The sequence below is a fragment of the Lontra canadensis genome, unplaced genomic scaffold (genome assembly GCF_010015895.1).
Source record: "Lontra canadensis isolate GAN:19392208 unplaced genomic scaffold, GSC_riverotter_1.0 scaffold5, whole genome shotgun sequence".
NCBI lineage: Eukaryota > Metazoa > Chordata > Mammalia > Carnivora > Mustelidae > Lontra > Lontra canadensis.
The window spans coordinates 25,110,287-25,137,181 of NW_022630999.1; the positions used below are offsets into that span (position 1 = coordinate 25,110,287).

Below are 26,895 nucleotides of genomic sequence, written 5' to 3' on the forward strand. Positions count from 1 at the left end.
TTGGCCTGCAAATGTGAAAAAATATAGCTATATAAACTTAGCTCCTCAAGCAAGATGCTTCAGAAATGATCTACTCCTTCTCCCTCCTTGTGCATATGATGACACCGGTCCAGAAAGGTGGAGTATCTGGTCTGAAGTCACACAGCTGATTAAAGATAAAATCAGTACTAGAAGTCAGCCTGCATGATTTCCAGTTGGGTAGGTCTCTATCCATTTACCAGAATTTGTACCTTGTATTTTGACAGAGATCAGGCTTGTATCTAAATGAAACTTAAAGACCATGTTTTCTAGATTCAGCAGACTTACCCGTGGGTACTTATTCAAAATGTATCTGCCCAAAGCCCAGCCTAGAACTTGAGAGGCAGAATTTTGGGGTGGGAGAACAAAGCCTTAGGAGCATATATACCAAAAAACTTAAAGTGTTTCTTATGAACCGCCCCATTTTCCTTGTCCATTTCTGCCTAAGGATGCGGTTTTAGGTATTGGTTGGCAGAAGAGAAAATTCTTTGCAGATATCTACAAACCTCTCGTTCGGTAAGCCCTTCTTGACTGAGGAACTTCCTGAGTGGTTCACATGTGGGACAACCTCATTAGAAATTTCCATGGATCCATTCTTTGTACTGGGAGTAACAATACTGAAGGTGCAACATTAGTCATCAGGTTGGTTCCTCCAATATCTGCAGTATAGGAAACTGTACAATGATATCCAGTTCAGGACACCTCAAGTATTGATCCTCAGGTACCAGGCTGTGGGTGTTTACCTAAAGGTGAGGGTAAGTTAAATTTACTAATTATAATTGGGAGGGGAGCTGGGTCTTAGGATTAGTTTCTCTTGTGTTTTGCAGTGTCTGTAGCTCCTAAAGTAGAACCAGGAATATGTTAGGTGCTCAGTAAATATTCGTTGATTTAACGAATGAAAGGGAGCTCTTCATTGGGTGCCAACTATGAAGTAGCTGTACTTAACATTTCTTGAGTTCCTAAGTGTCTTCTTTGTGGGAGTGTGGTTGGATTCTGCATGTAGTTGGGATTCATCCAGTAAAGCTCCATGGGGTATAATGTATGATGATAAATCATAACCCTCCTAGGTGTTCAGAATCAATTTCACACCTCATCCGTTATCATGAGCAGAATGTGAGAAAGTCCCCTCATACAAATAAAAAAATGCCTGGAGATCAGAAAAGGGAACACTGTTATAGTCCATGGTGCTTAATCAGCTACCCAGACATTGATGGATTTCAGGGGATATTTGAATCATGGCATCCAGAATGTCTCAAGCAGAACCCATAGTTGATGGACAGCATGGAAACACTTTTAAAAAATCATTATTATCTGTTACTCAGAACCTAGTCTCTTCCTAGAGATACTAAGTAGAAAAATGAGAAAAAACTGAGGATAAAGTACTATGTAGAGGGTAGGCTGGACTGCCAGAATCCCTCACTGTGCCCATGACTGACACCACTAACTGATCAGCGCATATTCTCCTGCTGAACCTGATCCAATCTCCTTATTTCTTAATCCAAGGCTCTAAAAAGCCACTGCAAGTTGGTGAGACTTGGCGTGCTGAACTGAAACTCACTATTGCTGATCTAGAGTTTGACTATTATTTTTCTAGAAAGCTAATGCTAGTAGGTAATAAGATGAAGGGAAAAGAAAATGAAGTACCATAGGTTGGGAACGCATCCTGAATTAGGTTGTGGGTCTACTCTCTCGCTTCTGGGCAGGATAATATTCATAGCTATGGGTTGAAGATGCTTTCCTCATGGCGGTGTTTCACCAACTGAGATTTTGGGGCCATATGCATCAGAATCACTTCAGTGATAATGTAGGTACTTGTGCTTCACTCAAGACTTCCTGGATTAGAACCTCTGGGTTTGAAGCCAAGGGCACTGCACTAGGACAAATTTCCTTGGTGTGTCTTATTCATGCTCAAGTTGGTGAACCAATGCCCTTTGGAGAACTGCATTCTAGTCTCCGCTCTGCCCACTCACTTGCTGTGTGTATTTGGGCACATGCGTTACCGGAGCCTCAGTTTCCTTACTGAAGAATAATAACACTTGTGCCATCTACTTCATAGGGCTCATTAAAGAGAAAACCTGAGGATGCTTTGGAAAGGTGCTATAAAGATGGAGCATGTTGTTGTCCACCTGTTAAACTTGGTGGGGAGTTGGGGAATTTGGGTAGATTTTTGAACATTTTTGAACATCTAACTCTATCAGGAGTCCATGATCTACTAAAATTCAGAATGACAAAAGAGGGAAACCATTCTTCTGAAGAGACCAGAGAAGTAGTTATCAACTATGTTTACATATCAGAATCATCAGGAGAAATTTTAAAACTACTTAAGCCAGGTCCCCAGCCCATAGAGAGTTTACGAGAATCCAGAAGTGGGGCTTGGGTCTTGGCAACTCTTGTGGGAACCGTTCTGGGTTCCAGCCTTCCAGAAGGATTGCTGACCTGTTTGTGTCTCAAGCCTCTTGGCATTTCAGTATTCTTCCAACACTTTTCTTTTTATCTAATTTACTTAGGCTCATATCTGTTGCTTGTATCCAGAAAACCTTAACCAACATCTCATTAGCCAGTTAACCCCCAAAATAGGGACTGTGGATGTCTTATTTACTTCTGGATCTTGAGCGACTAGCAGTTTCTAACACACAGTGGAAATGAGAAATTGGCTTAAATGAAGTGAGAGCTACCCAAGTGGTGTTCTTAACTGGGTAGATTAAATCCAGGTTTCTTCAAAGCAAAGATACAATGCACGTAAAGTTCCCAGTATTTATATATGGACACTCAGGGAATGACTTTTGCGGTGTTTTCTGAATACTGAGGAGATAGAGGTGGGTTAGACTTAAATGAATTTGCAGGAAATAAAATTTTATAAGTAAAGAATGAAAGTAAATTCTTATTGGAAAATAAAAGAAAATGTTCATTCATTTATGTGTTGTCTGTGAGCTTTTTTTTTTTGGTGCTATGATGGCAGAGTTAAGTAGTAGCAACTGTATGGCCTGTAAAAGCTAAAATACGTATCATCTGATCCTTTATGGAAAAAGTTTGCTGTCCCATGGTCTAATGGTATAGATTCAATAGATGCATGTGTGCCCTTCTGGATCAACCTTTCACCCCTCCACCCTGCTCTCTACTGCAGGAGGCTGGCTGGTATACTTACTGTGTGTTCTGAGATCCACATCTTTCCTGCATTACTGGTGGTCCTCTGGTCCCACCCAATACCAAGTGAGTCAGAAAACTTGGGGATAGGGCCTGGGCATATTTGTTTCAACAGTCCTCTGATGATCCTGACCTAAGTGTAAGAACCACTAGTTTATAGCAATGAGTTCCCTTGCCCTTCAGCTTCTGGCAGATTTCTGTCAGTGTAGGGCAGCAGCAAGAGATGGGAGGGAGGAAAGAGAGCAAGGTGAGGTTGTTATTTCCTGTTTCCCACTCTATGGGCTTATTTATTCAACTGAAACATCTCTGCTCTTATAAGACCGTCTTCTCTGTGTTGGGTTTCATTATGTAAAAGTATTCCCTTCTCTTACCCCTTTCAGGCCTAGAAATTGTTATAGAAGCCATAAGGCTTTTGAGGGTGCTGGAGCCAGAAAAGATATGGGGAGACACCTGACTTCTCACTCTGCTTTGTCCCCATGCTGAGAATTGGTCTTGTTACCACTAAGTTGAAGAACCTGGGTAGACTGATACTTTTAAGTAAGTCTCGTAATTCCTGCTTCCTCAACAATATTTATTTTTATTTTTTAAAATTTTTAACATATAATGTATTATTAGCCCCAGGGGTACAGGTCTGTGAATTGCCAGGTTTACACACTTCATAGCACTCACTATAGCACATACCTTCCCCAATGTCCATTACCCTACCTCCCTCTCCCTCTTCCCTGCTCCTCCTGGCAACGCTGTTTGTTTTGTGAGATTAAGAGTCTCTTATGGCTTGTCTCCCTCCCCATCCCATCTTGTTTCATTTTTTCCTTCCCTACCCCCCCAAGCTCCCCAACTTTGCCTCTCAACTTCCTCATATCAGGGAGATCATATGATAATTTTCTTTCTCTGATTGATTCATTTTGCTCAACATAATACCCTCTTGTTCCATCCATGTCATCACAAATTGCAAGCTTTCATTTCTTTTGATGGCTGCATAGTATTCCATTGTATATATATACCAAATCTTCTTTATCCATTCATCTCTTGATGGACATCTATGTTCTTTTCATAGTTTGGCTATTGTGGACATTGCTGCTGTAAACATTCGGGTGCATGTGCCCCTTCGGATCACTACATTTGTATCTTTAGGGTAAATGCCCAGTAGTGCAATTGTTGAGTCATAGGGTAGCTCTATTTTCAACTTTTTGAGGAGCCTCCATGCCAGAGTGGCTGCACCAGTTTGCTTTCCCACCAACAGTGTAGGAGGGTTCCCCTTTCTCTGCATCCTCACCAGCATCCGTTGTTTCCTAACTTGTTATTTTTAGCCATTCGTACTGGTGTGAGGTGGTATCTCATTGTGGTTTTGATTTGTATTTCCCTGATGCCGAGTGATATGGAGCACTTTTTCATGTGTCTGTTGGCCATCTGGATGTCTTCTTTGCAGAAATGTCTGTTCATGTCTTCTGCCCATTTCTTGATTGGATTATTTGTTCTTTGGGTATTGAGTTTGCTAAGTTCTTTATAGATTCTGGACACTAGCCCTTTATCTTATATGTCGTTTGCAAATATCTTCTCCCATTCTGTCAGTTGTCTTTTGGTTTTGCTAACTGTTTCCTTTGCTGTGCAAAAGCTTTTGATTTTGATAAAATCCCAATAGTTCATTTTTGCCCTTGCTTCCCTTGGCTTTGGCGATGTTCCTAGGAAGATGTTGCTGCGGCTGAGGTCGAAGAGGTTGCTGCCTGTGTTCTCCTCAAAGATTTGATGGATTCCTGTTTCACATTGAAGTCTTTCACCCATTTGGATTCTGTTTTTGTGTGTGGTGTAAGGAAATGGTCCAGTTTCATTTTTCTGCATGTGGCTGTCCACTTTTCCCAACACCATTTGTTGAAGATACTGTCTTTTTCCATTGGACATTCTTTCCTGATTTGTCGAAGATTAGTTGACCATAGAGTTGAGGGTCTGTTTCTGGACTCTCTATTCTGTACCATTGATCTTTGTGCCTGTTTTTTGTGCCAGTACCATACTTTCTTGATGATGACAGCTTTGTAATAGAGCTTGAAGTCTGGAATTGTGATGCCACCAACTTTGGCTTTCTTAATCAACATTCCTCTGGCTATTCTAGGTCTTTACTGGTTCCATATAAATTTTAGGATTATTTGTTCCATTTCTTTGAAAAAAAAAAGATGGTATTTTGATAGGGATTGCATTAAATGTGTAGATTGCTTTAGGTAGCATAGACATTTTCACAATATTTGTTCTTTCAATCCATGAGCATGGAACCATTTTCCATTTCTTTGTGTCTTCCTCAATTTCTTTCATGAGTACTTTATAGTTTTCCGAGTACAGATTATTTGCCTCTTTGGTCAGGTTTATTCCTAGGTATCTTATGGTTTTGGGTGCAGTTGTAAATGGGATTGATTCCTTAATTTCTCTTTCTTCTGTCTTGTTGTTGGTGTGAAGAAATGCAACTGACATCTTTGCTTTGATTTTATATCCTGACACTTCACTGAATTCCTGTAGAAGTTCTAGCAGATTTGGAGTGGAGTCTTTTGGGTTTTCCACATAAAATATCACATCATCTGCAAAGAGTGATAGTTTGACTTCTTCTTTGCTGATTTGGATGCCTTTAATTTCTTTCTATTGTCTGATTGCTGAGGCTAGGACTTCCAGTACAATGTTGAATAGCAGTGGTGATAATGGACATCCCTGCCATGTTCCTGACCTTAGTGGAAAAGTTTTCAGTTTTTCCTCCATTGAGAATGATGTTTGCAGTGGGTTTTTCATAGATGGCTTTGATGATATTGAGGTATGTACCCTCTATCCCTACATTTTGAAGAGTTTTGATCAGGAAAGGATGCTGTACTTTGTCAAATGCTTTTTCAGCATCTATTGAGAGTATCATATGGTTCTTGTTCTTTCTTTTATTAATGTATTGTATCACATTGATTGATTTGCAGATGTTGAACCAACCTTGCAGCCCTGGAATAAATCCCACTTGGTCGTGGTGAATAATCCTTTTAATGTTCTGTTGGATCCTATTGGCTAGTATTTTGATGAGAAATTTTGCATCTGTGTTCATCAGGGATATTGGTCTGTAATTCTCTTTTTTGATAGGATCCTTGTATGGTTTTGGGATCAAGGTGATGCTGGCCTCATAAAATGAGTTTGGAAGTTTTCCTTCCATTTCTATTTTTTTGGAACAGTTTTAGGACAATAGGTATTAATTCTTCTTTAAATGTTTGGTCAAATTTCCCTGGGAAGCCATCTGGCCCTGGGCTCTTGTTTGTTGGGAGATTTTTTCTTTTTTAAAGATTTTATTTATTTGACAGAGAGAGAGATCACAAGTAGGCAGAGAGGCAGGCAGAGAAAGTGAGGGGGAAGCAGGCTCCCTGCTGAGCAGAGAGCCTGATGTGGGGCTCAATCCCAGGACCCTGGAATCATGACCTGAGCTGAAGGCAGAGGCTTAACCCACTGAGCCACCCAGGCGCCCCTGTTGGGAGATTTTTGATGACTGCTTCAATTTCCTTACTGGTTATGGGTCTGTTCAGGTTTTCTATTTCTTCCTGGTTCAGTTTTGGTAGTTTATATGTCTCTAGGAATGCATCCATTTTTTCCAGATAGACAAATTTGCTGGTATATAGTTGCTCAAAATATGTTCTTATAATTGTTTGTATTTCTTTGGTGTTGGTTGTGATCTCTCCTCTTTCATTCATGATTTTATTAGTTTGGGTCCTTTCTCTTTGCTTTTTGATAAGTCTGGCCAGGGGTCTATCAATCTTATTAATTCTTTCAAAGAACCAGCTCTTTGTTTCATTGATTTGTTCTACTGTGATTTTGGTTTCTATTTCATTGAATTCTGCTCTGATCTTCCTTATTTCTTTGTTTCTGCTGAGTTTAGAATTTCTTTGCTGTTCTTTCACCAGGTCCTTTAGGTATAGGGTTGGGTTGTATACTTGAGACCTTTCTTGTTTCTTGAGAAAGGCTTGCATTGCTATGTACTTCCCTCTCAGGACCGCCTTTGCTGTGTCCCACAGATTTTGAACAGTTGTTTTTTCATTTTCATTTGTTTCCAAGAATTTTTTTCAATTCTTCTTTAATTTCCTGGTTGACCCATTCATTATTTAGTAGGATGCTCTTTAGCCTCCATGTATTTGAGTTCTTTCCAACTTTCTTCTTGTGATTGAGTTCTAGCTTCAGAGCATTGTGGTCTGAAAATATGCAGGGAATGATCCCAATCTTTTGGTACCAGTTGAGATGTGATTTGTGACCCAGGATATGATCTGTTCTGAAGTATGTTCCATGTGCACTAGAGAAGAATGTGTATCCTGTTGCTTTGGGATGGAATGTTCTGAATATATCTGTGATGTCCATCTGGTCCAGTGTGTCACTTAAGGCCTTTATTTCCTTGTTGATCTTTTGCTTGGATGATCTGTCCATTTCAGTAAGGGGGGTGTTAAAGTCCTCTACTATTATTGTATTATTGTTGATGTGTTTCTTTGATTTTTTTTTTAATTAATTGGTTTATATAATTAGCTGCTCCCCTGTAAGAGGCATAGATACTTAAAATTGTTAGATCTTCTTGTTGGACAGAGCCTTTAAGTATGATATAGTGTCCTTCCTCATCTCTTATTATAGTCTTTGGCTTAAAATCTAATTTATCAGATATAAGGATTGCCACCCAGGTTTCTTTTGATGTCCATTAACATGGTATATCTCCCCCCCCCCCAATTTAAATCTGGAGGTGTCTTTGGGTCTAAAATGAGTTTCTTGTAGATAGCATATTGATGGGTCTTGTTTTTTTATCCATTCTGAAAATATTCAGGGTAACTATTGAAAGATATGAATTTAGTGCCATTGTATAGCCTGTAAGATGACTGTTACTGCATATTTTCTCTGTTCCTTTCTGGTCTGTTACTTTTAGGGTCCCTCTTTGCTTAGAGGACCCCTTTCAATATTTCCTGTAAGGTTGGTTTGGTGTTTGCAAATTCTTTTAATTTTTTTTTTTATCTCTCTTATTTTCAATGATCGTGTAGCTGGATATAGTATTCTTGGCTGAATATTTTTTTCATTTAGTGCTCTGAATATACCATGCCAGTTTTTTCTGGTGTGCCTGGTCTCTGTGGATAAGTCTGCTGCCAATCTAATATTTCTATGTATGTTACAGACTTCTTGTCCCGAGCTGCTTTCAGGATTTTCTCTTTGTCACTAAGACTTGTAAGTTTTACTATTAGATGATGGGGCGTGGATCCGTTTTCATTGATTTTTGAGGGGGATTCTCTGTGCCTCCTGGATTTTGATGCTTGTTCCCTTGCCATATTAGGGAAATTCTCTACTATAATTTGCTTCAACATATCTTCTGCCTCTCTCCTCCTTCTTCTTCTGGGACCCCATTTATACTAATATTGTTTTGTCTTATGGTACCACTTATCTCTTGAATTCTCCCTTTGTGGTCCAGTAGTTGTTTGTCTCTCTTTTGCTCAGGTTCGTTTTTCTTCATCATTTGGTCTTCTATATCACTAATTCTCTCTTCTGCCTCATTTATCCTAGCATTAAGAGCCTCCATTTTTGATTGGACCTCATGAATAGCTTTTTTGACTTCAACTTGGTTAGATTTTAGTTCTTTTATTTCTCCAGAAAGGGTATCTCTAGTATCTTCCATGCCTTTTTTGAGCCCAGGTAGCACCTTGATAATCATCATTCTGAACTCTAGTTCTGACATATTACCAATGTCTGTACTGATTAGGTCCCTAACCGTCAGTATGGCCTCTTGTTGTTGTTGTTGTTGTTGTTGTTTTGTGTGTGTGTGTGTGTGTGTGTGTGTGTGGTGAGTTTTTCTGCCTTGTCATTTTATACAGATAAGAATATATGAACGAGAGAATATAATACTAAAAGTGTGGCAAAGACACCAGAAAGATATGTGCTAACCAAATCAGAAGAGACCCTAAACTGGGGGGAGAAGAAAGGGGGAAAATTAATTAAAAAAAAATATATATATATATTAGACTGGTGAATAGAAGAGACCACCCACTTGATTTTGGGTGTATTCTGATCTCTTAGAAGAAACTACCTCCCCACATTTTAAAGAAAGAAAAAGGGGCACCTGGGTGGCTCAGTGGGTTAAAGCCTCTGCCTTTGGCTCAGGGCGTGATCCCGGGGTCCTGGGATCAAGCCCCGCATCGGGCTCTCTGCTCAGCATGGAGCCTGCTTCCTCCTCTCTCTGCCTGCCTCTCTGCCTACTTGTGATCTCTGTCTGTCAAATAAATAAATAAAATCTTTAAAGAAAGAAAAAAAATATAAAAGACCATGAAGGGATGGAATATGACTGTAAACATGAAAATTAACATTCTAAAAGAATTGATAAAATAAGTTGGTTGGGAAAAGAAAAAAAAAAAGAATGTGATCAGGCTGGAGGGTAGAACAAAGCCATGTGCTAGATTTAAGGTATATTTTGATTTATTAGAAGAAATTGTATCCCAAAATTTTAAAGAAAAAAACCCCCTATATGTATACAACAAGTAGGGTTAAATACAATTAAGGGATAAAATATGACTATAACAATGAAGATTTAAAAAGATTAAAAAAAAAGTATTGTTAAGATAAAGTATTTAAAAAATGTTAAAAGAGGAGAGAGGAAAAGTTAAAAAAATAGAATAAGAAAAAAAATTAAAAAAAAATTAACTTTGCAAGACTAAAGGATCATGGATCTGAGAGCCCACTCCTCGGCTCAGTGTCTGTGGTTGGCTTCCCTGCTCTGATACCTGGGAGCTCTGCCACACTCAGACACCCCTGGTCTTTCTGTGACACTGTGGGACCTGAGACCACACTTTCCTCATAAGGGCTCCACCCCTGCTTAGCCTCTGGAGTGACGTCACTCAGTGGAGCAGACTTCTAAAAGTTCTGATTTTGTGCTCTACTGCTCTACTGCTTGCCAGGAGCTGGCCCCTCTCCCAACAGTCTATCTTCCCATTGTTTCAGATTAATCTCTCTGCATGTCCTACCTTCCTGAAAGTGGTCTATTTTCTGTTCCTAGAATTGCTCCTCTTCTTCTATCTCCTGTTGAATTTGTAGATGTTTGGAATGGTTTGATAACCATCTAGCTGAACTCCTGGGACCTGATGTCATTTCAGTCTGCTACTCCTCTGCCATCTTGTTTCTATAGGACTGATCCTCTTAATTAAAATGTTCACTGCAGTTGACTTTTGCCTATCTCTGTGTTCTCCAGAAATGATTATGAAGGGTAATGGCCACTACTGTTCGTTTTTTAACTCTCATTTTAAACATAAGGGGCTGAGTTCCTTAGAGGGAAAGAATTTGCACAAGGTCATGCAGTGGTTTAGTCTAGGATTTGAATTAAGGCCTCCTTACACTGTAGCAGTTGCTCTAGATCCACAAATAATGAGATTTGAAGGGTGATTGTGGAGAGTCTAAAGTTAGTGGTCAAAGAGTGGCTGCCTCTTATTAGCTGGACCACACCCTTTATTGGAAGCCTCACAACCTCCTACTCCATCTGTAGTCTTATATGAAAAATTACAATTAATAATCCTTCTTGAAATGGCCTTATTCCTGCACCAGTATTTGTGTCCTTCTGGCTTGTTAATTTTAGTTTGTGAGACCTAGTTTAGTTTCAGAAACCTAGTGATGACCGCTATCATGCTGGGCAACTTTGCTGTTCGGTAGTGCTAATAAACCATTATCTGCCATCCTAACAATTGCTGCTGCCTGAACCAAAATGCAAGGGCAAAGATTACTTTGGTCTGAATTGGATTTGAAAAGGCTGAAAGAACAGGCTTTGAGTGTGCAGTGGCAATGTCAGTTGAATATTAATTATAGCGGCACTGCTGGTCTGCGGAAGGTACAATGGTTCAGCAATGAGTGTTAGAGAAGGGTGATCAAATGCAGATGAGATGCTTCTGCATGTGGAATCTGGGAGTGTGGCTTCAAACAGAGTCCAGGGAGCCTCGGGTGATTTTCTTCAGCTTTCCTGGTGTTCAGAAAGGTCTTTCTGGCCTTCTAATTTGCTCTTTTTATTTACTTCTCAGAATCACCAGGATGACTTGGCCAGGAGCTATCTTAGGGGCAGGTTTTAATTAGTGGCTTGGGGATTCAGAAAGTGGCAGTGAGGTAGATGGGGTTTCCATAATACCTCTGCCCCACTGATTATTTCCCACATTATAGGAATGAAATAATGTCTACAGTGATCCAGACACATAATTACAACTAGACTCTATGTGGTAGGCATCTACACACGGAGACACAGAGCATTAATAGTATGGGGTAAGTGTGGGTGGACATAGTGGTTTGCTTATGGATGTACCAAGTCATAGGCAAGTAATAATTTCTATATATCTCAACCCCTGGAAAACTTTTAAATTATGCATATTGAATAATTTCCTACAGATCTAACTGCCTGATAGATTTTGTGACTAATTGTTTCTTTCCACTTAAAATGGGAGCCTCCTAGTAGGCTGTATGTTTTGGTGCAATTATGTTGCCCAGACCAAGGCTGAGGCCATTTTAGCCCCCCAAGGAGTGTGCTAATTGTCCTGAAGTATGTTGCCTGGTGTGTGCCTCATTGCTGTAGTGGTTTTAATGGAACTTCTAATTAAAAATAAGAAGAGAGGCAGGGATGGGTGCATCTCTCCCACATCAGGGGTTCAGAAAGAGCCCCTTTAGGATGGCAATATAAGCCTTCCCAAGGTGGGAGACAGCTGGGGCAGAAAATTAATGTGCTTCTGGTATGGTTTGTCTACCAGGCACAGCACAGGCTTTTAGAGCTGTAATTAGAGCTAAGCCAATGTCTCATGTCTTTCAGGGTGCCAATCCTTCTCCCAGGCTCTATGTGTGTTTGGAGAGTGTTCCCATGGAAAACTGGGAGGAAAGGAGGCTGGAAATCTTAAATGGCTAGAGGTACAAACTAAGACCCTGAGAGACTCTGGGAGACAGAACTGTGGAAAATTACAGGATGTGCTGTTTACCAAAGGCCAGGCTGCCCTTGTTGCTAATTACAGTGGGCTGGGAATCTGGTCTTGGTTTGGAATAACTTTTCTGCCTCTTTTCTGGCTCTTATTAATGCATTATTGACACACATCATTATTAAAAATAATGCATTATTTGTGGGGGTGCCTCGTGGTTCAGTTTGTTAACCATCTGATTCTTGATCTCAGCTTAGGTCTTGATCCTGGGGTCCTGAGTTCAATCCCCACGTTAGGCTCCATGCTGGGTATAGAGGCTACTTAAAAAGTAGTGCATCTTGTATAAGCTACCCAACTTTTCTGAGTCTCAGTTTGCTTACCTGTAAAATGGAAATTAAAAATACCAATTGAAATTTTGATGTATTTTGGTGTCATCATGGACCTAGAATACAAGAATGTCTGCAACTCACATGGACAATCACTTAATCTCCCCTTGATGGGCCTTCACTTTCCCCGTGGTCTACTTCCTTCTTCCTGTACTAGTACTACCAGAAACATTAGCAGAATGGAAACAAAAATAATTTATTTATAAATGTGAGCCCAGTGGCCCCAAGTCGAAGATGGATAAGGGAGCAAAAGAGAGATTGGTTTTCCCTGTGAAGTGACACTTGGCCTAATTGTACTGTTTGACCTCATGGAAAGAGGAAATGGAAGATAGACAGGAGAACCCAGAATGTGTCTGAAGCTGTTTTAAGATTAGGTCCTCAAGAACTATGGATTTTTCTGGAACATTGACCATTGGATCATCCTTTGGTCTTTGCCTTTGGGGAAGAGAAGAAGTGGGAGGCTGAAGCAGAGATATTCTGGTATGGGGAGAGGCAGAGGAAATGTCTTTCCCTACCTATGCCTCCTGGATTTGTAGTCAGGAGTAGATGAAAGAACATTCTTATAAGCCGGTCCACTATAATCATTAGCCAAGGCTTGGTTCTAGCCCTGGGGTGAATCATTTAGGACTTGTCACTTCAGGCTCTGTCATTCTAGCAAGTATGATTAAGGAGTGGGGGGAAAGACCTGAGTAACAAGAAGTGTCTGTATTGAATACCATAAGATATGTGCAGAGAGCTTTGGGAGTTCAGTGACTAGGGATAGCTTTATGGAAGAAGTGGTCTCTAGAGGGCTGAATTTGAGATTCAGGCTTTGAGCAGGCATTCTAGGTAGAGGAGATGGCTCAACCAAAGGCACAGAAGTTGGAAAGTATACAGTGTGTTTATAATGGTAAGCAATTAGTTTCCCTTGAACAGGTGTTCTGCCTGGCAAGGCAGGTCAGGATCAAGTGATGGGGGCCCAGTGTATGCCCGACTCAGGAGTTGGGGCATAAGTAGAACACACAGCTTTTGCTTACTTCCTTTGGGATTTATCTTAACATTTTTCATATTTCTTCTTTACCACCTGCTTACTTTTCCTGCTCTCCATCCCCAAGATGTATTTGTGATTTTCTAATGCTTAGCCAGTCAGCAGGTCTTCAATTGACTTGCTAGTGGCTCTAATTATCCTGTACAAGAGCTGATTATTCTGGTTTCCAACTCATCTACTTGAAAAAAGATTTCTTACTGGTAGGTTGAGTGAAAGCTTCAAGGGCACTTAAGAGTAAACTGAGTATGTGTTCTTTACAGGTGAGAGTAAATGATGAATTCAGAAAAATCTGGGGCTTTAGAAGTCTCCATGCCAACCCCCTAATTTTAAAGATGGAAAATGATAAGGGAAGAAAAGTCTTATATAATTTCTTTATAGATTTGGGAACCCAGATATCCCAACCCTAAATCTAGTCAGGGCTCTTTTCATTGTACTATAGAAGTGTAGTGTAGTTGTTAATATTTTGGTCTCTGAAGTTGGGCATCTTGGAGCTGAATCTCCTCTTTCAGCCACATATTTGTCTGTTGACTTGAGCAAGTTATCAGACATTAGTTGGCTTCCTTGTTCCATTTTATAGAGGAGCAGAATGGAAAAAAAATACTGGCATTTACAGGGAACAAAAAAAACGAGGTGTATTCCCTGTTTGTCCTATTGTTCCAAGAGCCACCTGATGTGTGGGCCATCACTTCCAGGGGTGAAACAAGGGCTTTCTAAAGAAAGGGTCTTCTGACAAAAGGTGTCTATGCTCCCTTGCCCCTGCCACCATTCTGGTCTCCCACTCTGCCTGAACTCCCATGCCTGCTTATTCTTAATGATGAAGTACCCCACAATGCTGTTAAACTATGTTACTAAGCTCTCACATTTGGTCATGATATTCATTAAGAGCATGCCCTAAAGACATCCTCTGATTATCCTGAGCCAACTGATTAATGGAGCCAGGAGAGTGATATGAGGTCCTACTGGGAGAGGCACCAATGGGACCATTTGGTAAAAGGGTACTCCATAAATTTCATTTTCAACCTGGAACAGACCTCCTAAATTACTATTCTCCAGCCACCTGGGATGAGCTCATGGGGTAGCTGAGGATAGCAGAGGTGATTTTCAATCTCTGGCAAGTTCATGTCCCCTCTTTGGGCCTTCTATTCCTTCTCTGGTTCCTTGCTTTTTAAAAAGAGGAGTGCTTGGCTGGAAGCACAGCAAATGTTAACCTTCCCTGGGGTCTTGTATCCCCTTCCTGAAAGACCACTTTCATTGCCTAACATACCGGTCTGTTATAAATGGGGAAAGCAAATAGACGCTTCTTTTCAAACAGTTCTTTTTGTAAAAAGGGGCAAAAGATTACAAATCTTTCTCCCTCTTTCCCCCTGCCCCCAGAAAACCTGGGTAGTTTTGAAGATAGGATTAGAGGCTTAGAGGCAGCAGCTGAGGGGTTTCAGGACTCACTTTTGACCCTGCAGATGGGAGAAGAGAATTCTGAGAGGTATAACCCTACCCTTCAACCGTAGGCTGCCCTTTTGCAAACAGGGTGATATGAGGAGTTCTGGAAGGATTCTGTGGTCAAATCTACCCTGACTCACCTGCCATATGGCCTGATATTTTCAAATTTTACTCCTTTGGATTAACATTCTGAGATTTAAATGTCCAAGCAGCCCTGGAAAGGACTGCCAGTTAATCTCTGGTGGATGAGGTGGTCGAAGAGCCCTCACTAACTGGTTAGGGAACCCCAGTTCCAGTCTCAGCTCTAATTGTAAATTAGCTGGTAACTCTGGGCTCATCCACTTACCTGTTATTTGGGTTTTGTCATCTGCCTCTGCAGTGATACCTTTCACCTCATCTTGTGGGATAAAGGTTAGCTGGGGTAAGAAAAGCTCATGACACTGATGGGGGGAAAAAACATTTTTCCTAAAAAATTGGTCAGCCAGCCTCCCTTTGCTGAACTGGCACTGGGGACATGGCCTGAGGGTACTATTGCCTCCCAGGTGGTATTGGTTCCTGAGGTGCCTGGGCTTGTCTTTCCCCAGGCTTGACCTGTGAAAGAAAGGCTGGCCTCTCCTGTAGACAGACTGAGAGTCAGGGCACAGAGGAGGGGCTTAGGCATATTGACAGAGGAGGCCTTAGGCAAAGTGATATGCATGGAAGAAGGGTACTGGAGACTCAACTTGGTGCTTTATTTAAAGAGTAAGTGGCTGGGGATAGAGAGGTGTTGATGGAGGAGTTAGCAGCCTAAAGCTGTTCTTCCCCACTCCTTAGACACCTCAGTACCTGGAGTGAGTCTACAGCCTGTGTGAGGGAGAGAGATGTCCTAGCTCGGGCTTCCCCCTGTCAGCTGGAGATGGTGGCTTCCCTGGCCCTGCAGCTCCTTACAATCTACTGATCTGAGAAAGGCAACCAGGGGCCTTGCAAAGGCTTGGGGGGTTCATTATCTTCCCAAATAGTGTTGCTGTCCTGCCTGCTCTACTCCCTCTGAGACCAGCGCCCGTTAATGAGTTTCTTCAACAGCCAGAGTCACAACACTGTTGAGCATTGCCATGTACTGAGCACTTGGAACACAGCAGAGAAAAGATTGCAGGGTCCCTTCATTATGAGATTTTCCACTGTGTGTATGCATGATAGAGAATCAGACAGTTGCACAAATAGTAAACCAAAGGCTGCAGTTGCACAAGGGCATTCCGCACTGTAACCCCTCACAAATAGCTCTTAGAACCACAGAATGTTAAAACCAGTCCAGTTCCTACCTTGAGTGTTTGGGGGAAGCCAAGAGAACCTCAGTTTGAGGTTGAAACCTGGTGAAGGGATTTGTCCAGAGTCACAGTGGACACCACTGGCAGAGCAGACTTGAAATCTGGGCTCCAACTCCTGGCTCAGTTCCCCTTCCATCTTGTTTTCCTTGCTCTAGCTGCAAGAAGAGTCATCAGAAGCAGCAGCTCCTCCACTGATGCTAGGTGGCACCAGAACGCCTTTGAAGAAAAAGGCTCCGGGTTTCAGCTCTTGTCTGACAATACCCGTATCCTCATTGTGGGCATCCTAAAGTTCAGATGGGCAGGACTCCTTTTGTAATGCTCTCAAAAGGCCTGCTTGGCCCAGCTCACAATCCCCACCTTCTTTAACAGTGAAATCTTGCCTGGGTTGGAGGTGCAGGGAAGGGCCATCTCTTCTTCGATTGCATGGGAGAATTTGTTCCTATGTGATTTCTCCTGGGGCTCTCAGGGCAGAATAGAAAGTTCTGGCTAGGTGAACAGCTCACGGGAAGATATTTTAGGGCAGGGTAGGCATGAGTTCCAGTTCATCTTAGCTGTTAGTATTTTCTTTACTTAAGCTTTTGTCTGAGTGTGCAACCCAGCTGAACACAGTGTGGTCTTTCTCTGGGTCACATGGCCAGTCTGTGATGGAGTTAGGGTGGAATTCCAGCTCACTGAATACTGAACTACCTTGCTTCTCAGGAAAATGTGGAGAAGACAAGACCCTCTGTCATCTGTTTCCTACCTGCCTATTCAGCCCCACCTTGCAGTTGTGTAGCTTCGTCGCTAAGAGTATAGGCTCTGGTTTCAGACTCTTGAATGTTGCCTCCCCACTTGTTAATTGTGTAACTGTGCCATATTTATTTGGCTTGTCTTTGCCTCAGTTTCTCCCTTTGTAATGGGATGCGGTGGATTGTCAATGGCCTCAAATTTCTTTGTAGATCCTCCCATTAAAGGTGGAATGTATTTTCCCCACTCCCTTGAAACTGGGCTGGCCTTGTGATTTGCTTTGATAGAATGTAGTGACATGGATGATATATGAGTTCTAAGCCTATGTCTTAAGAGGCTTTGTAGATTCTGTTCTCACTCCCAGAACATTCCTGGCATATGATGATGCTGGCTGATGTTCTCGAGGATGGAGATCCCAGCCCTTCCACCTCAAGCTGCACAGGGAATCATGAGCGCATAAGTAATTGTGTTGGTCCACTCCATTTGGTGGTGGTGGTGGTTTGGTATGTTGCAGAAGCTAACTGAAATAGTGGAGCATAATATTACCTACCTCGGGGGGTTGCTGTGAGGTTTCCATGATGATGTGCATTAGTCTACTGTCAAACACACAGTGAGCTAGTGTGGTTGTTACTCTTAACATTACCGTGAGGGCACTTACTCTTTCTTATTTGAGTTCTAGTCATCCTGACCTTTCTTTTCTTCTTCTGTATACCAAACTCTTTCTTTTCAGGGCTTTTTTTTTTTTTAAGATTTTATTTATTTTTTTGACAGAGATCACAAGTAGAGAGGCAGGCAGAGAGAGGAGGAAGCAGGCTCCCCGCCGAGCAGAGAGCCCGATTCGGGACTCGATCCCAGGACCCTGGAATCATGACCTGAGCCAAAGGCAGAGGCTTAACCCACTGAGCCACCCAGGCGCCCCCTTTTCAGGGCTTTGGTAGTTAATTCTCTCCATCTGGAATAGCCCTTCCCTGCCGTATTATCATGGTGAAAGCCTTTTCTGGGAACCACCCTTCCCTTCTTTTTCATTCTTCTTTCTTTTCATAGAGTTCAACTGTCTCATTTATCTATTTCCTTAATTACTAGCTTCCCTTCTAGGTTGTCTTCTCTTCTAGGTTGTAAATCCCCTGAGGGCAGGAGATGGGCCCATTTTCTCTCCTATTTTATCCTTGCTGCCTAACACAGTGCTGTGTACAGCAGGCACCCACTTGATCTTTTCCAAAGGAGTGTAAGGAGGCACCTGAATCAATCTGGGTTGGAGGTTGGTGTCAAGCTTCCATCAAGAGGAGGATAGCCAGGCTAGAGTTTCAGACAGAGGAGACTCTGTGTGCTTCTAATTCTTATAGCCATTTTGTTTTGTGTCACACTCTCTTGTTAGATCAGACATGTACCTGATACTCTGTCTGACAAGGTATGTGTTTCTTTTATGATAGGAACTGAATTTCTCACAGCACATAGCACATCACTAGGCATCTAGCAGGAGCTTAACAGAAGTTTATTGGATAGATAAATGGATGGACAGACTACTGAATAAATGAATGAATGCAAGAAGGGTGGATGGATGGATGAGAAGGTACTCAGAAATGCAGGCAATTATGGAAAACAATGTTTATTTTTTTTCCTCATAAAGGATAACACATTTCCAGTCAATCAGTAAAAGGTCATAAAAGTATGAAAGTGTACTAAGTACAATCATTAGCATAATGTTATAGGAAAAGTTGTTATAACCTTTTCCCTTAAGATGGCATGTTGGATGGTCACAGTTGGTTTGGTTTCAAAGAGGGGCAAGAGTAGGTGACCAGTTGTCTCAGGTGCCCCAGGATTGAGGGGTTTCCTAGGATGTGGGCCCTTCAGTGCTAAAACTTGGAAAATCCCAGGCAATCTGGGATTGTTTGGTCATGCAAGAAAGAGCACAACATCACAATGTTGGGTATGGTTTGACATATAGGTACAGTGGTCATTTTCACAAGTTTCCCATTACCTTGCTTTCCCTTAGCTCTGAAATGAAATCCCTGTGTTACTATTGAGGGTGTTACAACTTTCAAAGTGTTTACACATCCCCTGTGTATTTTTGACTTGATCCTTATGCCAAGCCTGGAAGGTAAGGCAGTTTTAACCTAATTTGCAGGCATGGCATCTTGCTTCAAGGCTCCTGGCTCCTAGAGAGTACAGAAGCAAAGACTCAAACCCAGATCTCCTGAGGCCAGTGTTCTTCCCACTACTCTGTTCTTCTCTAAAACAGCCTACTGCTCTCAATCTGGCTTGCAGGAGTGGGCGGGAATCAAATGGGGAAAGCAGAGACCCCAAGATCCAAGTTTTGGCTCAATCCTCTCATTTGGAACAATTCCTATCATTACTGCATTGCCTGCTGTGTTCACCTGCTCCTTCTCTAACAATCAGCATATAGGATTCTCCTGTTGGCCATTATTGGCATCATTATGTGGCACAGTCAGTAAAAGAGATCCAGTGTATTGGTTCCAAGGACACAATGCCTTTAAACCATACCTCCAGTTCAGGCTTGTCTGCAGAAGTTCAGAGGATGAGCCCAGTCTGTCATTTGCCAATTTGATTGTTGAGATATTTTTGTGCATCTTTGCTGAGAAGTTACTTAAGTGATAAGTCAACTTGTGGGTGGCTATGACTCTTAGGCTCAAAGACTCGTCACCCATGTTGCATCCATCACTAATATACAGGGATTTTTGCTTAATATACAGGTACTACCTTAAGGAGGAGAGGGTTCAGTAGCCTTGTCTGACTTATCCTAAAGACTAGGGATACACTATCCTTGTCCATAATAGGCCTGAATTCTCCTGATAGCCTCTTGGAATTCTATCATGCATTCTTTCATTTCAAAGTACTGTTTTGATCACTTGTACATTTTGGCATTTGTAACCTCTAGGAAAAAGAAGTTTCCATAATCCCTTAACCTCTGAAATGAGACTTTCTCTGACTCTCCCTAATATAAATGAAGCATGGGCCAGTGTCTTCCAGCTGGTAAGAATCTGGGATAAGCTTAATGATAGAGTTTAATACTGGACCTGTCCTTTGAGGTGTCCTTGTTTGGGCTTAGAGTTTCTCTATCATACAGGTTTATTCTGGGTCCAGAGGTATTAAAGTCTACCAGTCTTATATCTGAATAAGGATGAGTACTTCTATTTAAAAATAAATAAATAGCTTAAACAGTACTGCTCCAATTCTCTTGGTACTGATTGTGGACATATGGTCCTTTAGCAAAAGCTTGGGGTTTATAGTGCACCCATTCACTTTTGCATGCTTATGTTGTTGTCTCTTATACTAGCTATGGACCTACAACTCTCAGAAGTGTCTGTGATACTGAGTTCAAACCAGTTTTAATCTTTAGATGTTTTCTTTGGCTTAGAGACAGAAAGCAACCCAATTCTCTATGAATGAAAGTATTATTAAACTTGACATAATTACCACTGCAATATACTCAAGATGAAGTACCTTTGTATATGGGTCTCTTCTGAAACTTTAACTTTTGGCACAATAAGATGAGGTGATGGCTTGACAAGCTCAGAAACTTCCATATCCTGAGAGAATGCCTGCGTAGATAGATCTCTTGGAATCTTAGAAAGTTATGGCCCTGTTGTGTTGGCCATTGGCTCTACTTACCTAGAAGGTCACAGCAATGTCTCTGGGCTAAAATATTTAACAACTCAATATATTAAAAACATGGCTTTCTTATAAAAATTTTGATGGCATGATGTGCTGCCTGGCAGCAGGAGAAAGCTAGAGGTTGACTGGTTTCCAGTCCTTTGTCAAAGCCCTTGGGGCCAGCATTTTCTCCAAGGAAGTCAAGCCTGGTTCCTCCATGAAGAGGAAGATTCATGGGTTAATTAGGTCATCAACTGGGTGGCTTCCTCTGAGTTTGTACAGATTTCTGCAGGCCATTCATATGGTCATTGAACTCTGGGATCGGCGATGACTGCCCCTGCTTAAGGGCCTGTCCTCATCAATCTGTCCACCCCTTGAGTAGCCTCCTGAAGCCATTGTGCTGCTAGGCCCCAGAAGAGGGTATTCCCTGGATGAGGGTTTAGCTGAGGATTCCCCTGGGCATGGGCGATCCTTCAGATGGTCTCTGCTGCATTTCTCTCCATGTAGCACCCAATCCTCCTTGTACTTCCTCTTGGGAGGGCTAGAGCTCTTCGGGCTACTGACTCTGAAGTCTTGTTCTGGGACAGGTGGCACTGGATGGTGGGTGGGCTGAGCCTCTCCAGGAATAGAGACAGGCCTCCGTCTGCTTCTCCAGCTCTGTATTTCTGTGTCTCTTTTGTCTGTGGGGAGTTTGTCGATTTTCTGAGCTTTTAAGATCAGAGACTTCCCGTAAGTCCCTTGTAGAGATAGGAAAAAGTACCTGGTGGGAGACAACACAATAAAAGTACTTTGTTTTTTTGTGGACTTTTTGAATTTCAGGATTGGAAAGGGCCTTAGAATCCAATTCTCCACACAGGGCAAGATCCTCTTTGTTATAGTCCTGACTGTTGGCTATCAAATCTAGGCCTGGGCACCTCTGGTAATGGGGAGTTCAACAACAACAAAATATAATAGCTAACATTTATTGTGTGTCTGAGCTATCCTAAGTGTTTTAGATATTAACTCATTTCATTCTTCCAACAATCTTGTGCAGTTTGTACTTTTGTTTCCCCTGTGTACAGATGAGGAAACTGAGGCACCAAGGGATTAAGTGATTTGTCCAGAGCCACACAACGACAGAGCTGTGATCAGAACTGAGCACTCTGGATCCCAAGGCTTTTATCTACCATGTGAAGGTGGTCCATTCTATTTCTGGGATATTCTAATTCAGGTAAATGTATTTGCTTTGTAAGATCAACCCTTTGTGGAACTTACTAATTTTTAAGTAGTTTCTAAATACATATTTCCCCTGAATCTATGGACTGACTTGACAGCATCACTGTATTATCATTATTTTCTAGATGAAAAAACTGAGGACCTAAGTGAGGTCCTAACTGACCTAACTGAGGACCTAATTGACATAACTGAGGACCTAATTGACCTCCCTGATGGTTAACTCGTGTTCCTTTGTTTCTGCCAAGTTGAAGGTGGACTCTGGGAGTCTCTGTGTTTGAATCTTTTCTCTAGTCCAAGTTTAGAGAAGAAAGGAGTGGGGAGGTGAGTAAAACTATATGGTGTATGGAGAAAGAATCACACCATTACACCATCTTGTGATACTGGGCAATTCATGTTCCCTCTTTTGGTGTCAATTTCCTAACCTAAAAGGTAATTCCACTGGTCAGGAGAACACTCATGGTCTTTTCCAAAAATAATTCTTTAAAAAGTTTTATTTCTAAAGCCTTATAGAAAGGCTCTATCCTTCCACTATTGTCTAAAAGCTTTAGGGTGACCTCACAGTGGGCAAGGGTTTCTGAAGACAACAGTAGGTCCAATGGAATAAGATAAAATTTCCCCTATTCTTTCCATCTCACCCAGTGAGGCAGTACAGGTGGCCATGTATATGTTTTAGGAAAGATTCAATTTCTTGGAAATTTAAGCCTTTCCCTCAAGTTATCACTTTCTTTTCTCCATCCATTTATTTAACAAATACCTGTAAAGGCCCTACAATAATCCAGGCCCAAAGGGATCAAACTGTGAACAAGACAAGGTTCTTGCTTTCATGTAGCACATAAATAGATTTTTATAAATGGAGAGAGCAATGAAAAGTGTCAAACACCTGATCTGGTGTGAGAGCCCTTCCTTGAGAAGAAAACATTTAAGCTGAGGACTGAGAGATGTGTAGGAGGTAGGCAGGCAAAGAGGGGATGAGAACAAAATCCTGCATACAATGGCTGCAGTATGGAAAGTGAGGATAAGAGTTGGGGAATATGAGACAGAAGGGTTTGGTAGGGCCAGAGCAGGCAGGGACTGCAGCCATATCTTGGGTTTTTGTGCTTTATTGTGATGGCCTTGAGATGCTCTTGGGTGGGGGGTGGGACAGAAACAGATGACAAAATTATACTTTGACACAATGAAAATGGGTTAGAGCAAACCCATTAGGAGACTGCTGAAGTAATTTGGGGTAAAAAGATTAGAAATGGAAGTAGTAGATGGATTTGATAAATACTAGGGGATAAACCCATCTGTTCTTCCCACAAGTCAGATATGAGGTGATAGGTGGTATTAAGGATAACTCCCAGGAGTTTGTTCTGTCCTGGTCCTAAGTGGGTAGCATTTGATGGAGAGAACTCTGGAAGAGACCTGTTTCTTTGATAGCGGTGCTGATAGAGGATGGATCATGAATTAAATTACAGATGCCTCTGTTTCCTCAGAGTAAACGTGCCTCATGGTGGTGATGATAGGTAGCTAGAAAGATACATCTGGAATTCAGAAGAGAGTCTGGACTAGGAATTTATACTGGAGATTCATCTATTAAAAATGATACTTAACTTCACAATAGTGGTTGCTATGTCTATGGAGACAATATAAACTTAGAAGACAGAAGAACCTATGACCAAGGCTAGACATTCACATGTCAAGAACACAAACCAGCAAAGGAAGCAAAGAAGTTGGAGAAAAACAAACAGAGTGTTGTGTTACTGAAGCCAAGGAAAGAGTGTTCAAGGATGGTTATCCTCCCTTATAGCTAATTAAGACACTCCTTTGTGTTGTAAACTTAGTGCAGTAGTTTCTTTTGTTTTATCTATAAAATAATTTACATGTTCCTAGTTTAAGAGAATCTGTACATTTCTTTTATACCGCTAGCCCACTAGCTGTGACCTCACTTATCTTGGTCTAATTGAATTAATTAGACCAAGATAAGTGAGGTCACAGCTAGTGGGCTAATTATCACAAGCTTGGTGTGTGAAATCAATCTCCATTATGATAAATGTAGTTTACAACTTTAAGTGAATGAGTAGTTTTCTGTGGCAAACATTCTTTCATGTAGATTTCTATATGAAACATTTATTTTTCCAAGATTATGAGTCTATAGTCCTTGGAACTATTAAAATAATCTTTATCAGAGGAAATATCTGCTTTTCTTAGTAAATGATGATAAAGAACAGAGATTTAACTTATGCGCTATGTTAATTAGCAAGCAAATATTTGTTAACTTTTTCCTAACTTGTCCCCTATCTGTTATAACAAGCTCTAATGCTGAAGGCTTGTCTTTTCAAAACAGGTGTCAACAGTCTTGATACTTTTCAAATATCCTTAGCAATCTGATTGGTTTTGGCTCTAGGTGTTTCTCACCCAAGCGTAAGACAAAGAATATAGGCTAATGACTTTTCCTTCCATACCCTAAATATGATATGGAACAGGGGAGCTCAGTCCTTGGCTTGTGGTGATCATAACTGTTTAACCCAAAAGTGTGAACAAAAGTACTTAACCCAAAAGTACTTAAACCACATTCTTAATGGTCTCTCCCAAGGAGTTGGGCCAAAGAAGGGGTGGGGTGGGGTGGGCAATACATCCTCTGAAGCTTGTACTTATTCTTAATTGCTTCCTGTTCTTCACTCAAGGCCCTTTTTCAAAACTTGTCACTTCCCCTGTATTATGGTAACAGTTCTATTGGAATTGTCTGTTGGATTGCAGGTTTCTTAAGAAAAAGGGTCCTCTTTTATTCCCCTTTCTTTTCTAACCTGGATTGCTCATTTGTCTCAGAATGAAGCCTATGTGACAGGAACTGTGCTAAGTATTGGTTATATAAATATATGGAGTATACCTTCTGTCCAGAAATTAATGGTCAGAGATAGACGATTTATAACAAATGGCTACAGGCAGTGACAGAGACACACCCAGGTGATGGGAATGTATTTCCACTTGAACGTAGGTGAAATCATAGAAGGGTTGGAATTGGTCATGGCTGAAATGTCAAAAGATGAGGAGGTTTGGTAATAGAAAGTGTATTCCAAATAGAAGGAACAGCATGAATAAGAGCAAGAAGGTGAGGAAACCTTGTGTTTCCATCTAGGTATCTTCAGCCTTCAACCTTGCATCAGAGGTGCATCAGAGATCAAGGTTCTCAGCTGGCTTAGGACAAGAAAATGGAGACCAACCTAGGTAAGCAAGCTGCCACATTTATTAACGGAAGTATGACTGGCTATGGCTCTCTAATTTTGGATTAGAGAAAGTTCTGCACAATATTGAGATAGTCTGTTTACTACAGTTTATGATGATAAGGTGGCTGAATTTCAGTGTTCAGAGTGGTGAGATCTTAAGGATGGAGAGGGGCTAAGTCCTGAACACACGTACATGTTCAAGTTCACTGACTGTTCTAATTCGAGTATGGGCTGCAGAACAGAACAGTGGCCACAAAATTGGGAGAATCCAGTTCCCACTGTGGTTTTTGGTGGACTTATAGAAACATTAGGGTCCTTCCTGGGACTTAGCTGTCCCATGAGCAAGTGGCACTAGAACTATAGCTCTGCCTAACATCTAGTTGATGGCAAAAGCAAGACAAAGTGCTAGATAGTGTGTAGCAAGAAAGAGCTTCAAGGAAATGCAAGGCATTGTTGTTGTTATTCTTCTGGAAAAGTAAAATGCAGGTTTAGGCCAGAAATGTTAGAAATAGTCTTTGGGCTGGAATGCTTTATTGGCTAATACACATTTTTTTATGTGTAATAAATTTGAATTATTTTAAAAAGTTGGCTATTTCATGCAAAATTTGAACTTCTGAAAGAAGTCTAAAGTTCTGAATGCTGAGACTTGATCTTTTGTGGTGACAATGATAGGGAGAAGCTGAGACGGTCTTTCTCCCCATGTCTGTACTATACCTGGTTTACTGTAGTTGTGTGCCTGTCCCTATAGTTATTAGAGTTATGAGACTCCTGGGCTAATAAAGGATCACAGAACTTTTCAAAATGATCCCTATACACAATAAAATTTGTAAGGCAATAGGGCAGGAATTATCATTTTATAGGTGTCACAACTGAGGCCATGCCAGTTGGTGACTTTGCTACTCTGTGGCTGACCTGGGATCAGAGTCCCTCTTATTTGCCTTCTAATTCATTATTCTCTTTGATCTAATATCCTGTTTTTGAAACAATAGCCTCAAGTTTCCCAGCAGGAGTCAAACTCCTGACTCTTGGCTTAGGAAAATAGCTTATTAAGGGGGGGGACTTTTGTGGTTCTAGGAAGAAAACAATCCCTGTGCTCAAACCTTGGGAGAAGAGCCATGACCGGTGTGAGGAAACAGACGAGGTAGAAAGTGGGGTCTGAGAGCTGGCCTTCCATCACCCAGTATGGATTGGTGGGACTGTTGCAGATGACGCAGGTGGCATTGTAAACAAGGGATACCACAAAATACATCAGGAAACTGCCTATAAGAACAAGCCCGTGGATAATGGTCTGTGGAAGGAAAGGAAAAGTAAACACTGTTGAAACTATAGCTTAGATCAGGGGGCAGTGAAATCATGGCACAAACTTCCTTTTAAACTTTTTTTGAGGGGGAATGCAACACACACATAAAAAATTAAAAAAAAAAAAACAAACCATGCAGTTTAATGGAGCATTAGAAGCAAACACCCATATTGCTATCACCCAGAATTTGAACATACTTACTCAAAGAACCCCTAAAGATTCTGTCTCACCCTTGAATTTGGTGATACTTACAAGCCATTCTTTGTAGTTTCACTGCCTATATACTCTGTTTTTCAAATGTTAGATAAATAAAATCCTGTTTGGTGTGAGGAATCCATTTTTTCCACATGTGGCTGGCAGTTTATTCATGTTCAAAGCAATAGTGTTTCCTGTTGTCCGATCTTATTTTGTCCTGTTTTGTGTTCTTTTACCCATTCTTATCTTCTTTTAAACTTGATTATTTTGTACAATTTCATTTTCTCCCTTTACTGGTTTGAAAGCTGTGTACTCCATTTCTTTTCTTTCATTGATTACTCAATAAATGATAATAAGCAATCTTAACTTACCATAGTCTAAAGTATCTAACTACTTTTCCCTACTCCTGAATCATACAAGGGCTTTAG

General features: G+C 41.2%; 1 protein-coding gene and 1 long non-coding RNA gene across 4 annotated transcripts in view; one reads left to right on the forward strand and one right to left on the reverse strand.

Annotated features, from left to right (window-relative positions):
* Positions 1-24,924, forward strand: part of LOC116864267 — a 32,596-nt gene extending 7,672 nt beyond the window's left edge. The window contains exons 2-3 of the long non-coding RNA XR_004381975.1: positions 21,613-21,761; positions 24,885-24,924. This is a non-coding gene — a long non-coding RNA (uncharacterized LOC116864267). The remainder of the gene's footprint in view (positions 1-21,612; positions 21,762-24,884) is intronic.
* Positions 19,452-26,895, reverse strand: part of ATP10B (ATPase phospholipid transporting 10B (putative)) — a 99,252-nt gene continuing 91,808 nt past the window's right edge. For all 3 annotated transcript variants that reach the window (XM_032851724.1, XM_032851726.1, XM_032851725.1), the window contains 2 exons: positions 26,073-26,260; positions 19,452-21,311 (listed from right to left, as the gene is read on the reverse strand). In XM_032851724.1, the coding sequence (XP_032707615.1) occupies positions 20,849-21,311; positions 26,073-26,260 (651 nt within the window). In that variant the 3' untranslated portion in view covers positions 19,452-20,848. The remainder of the gene's footprint in view (positions 21,312-26,072; positions 26,261-26,895) is intronic.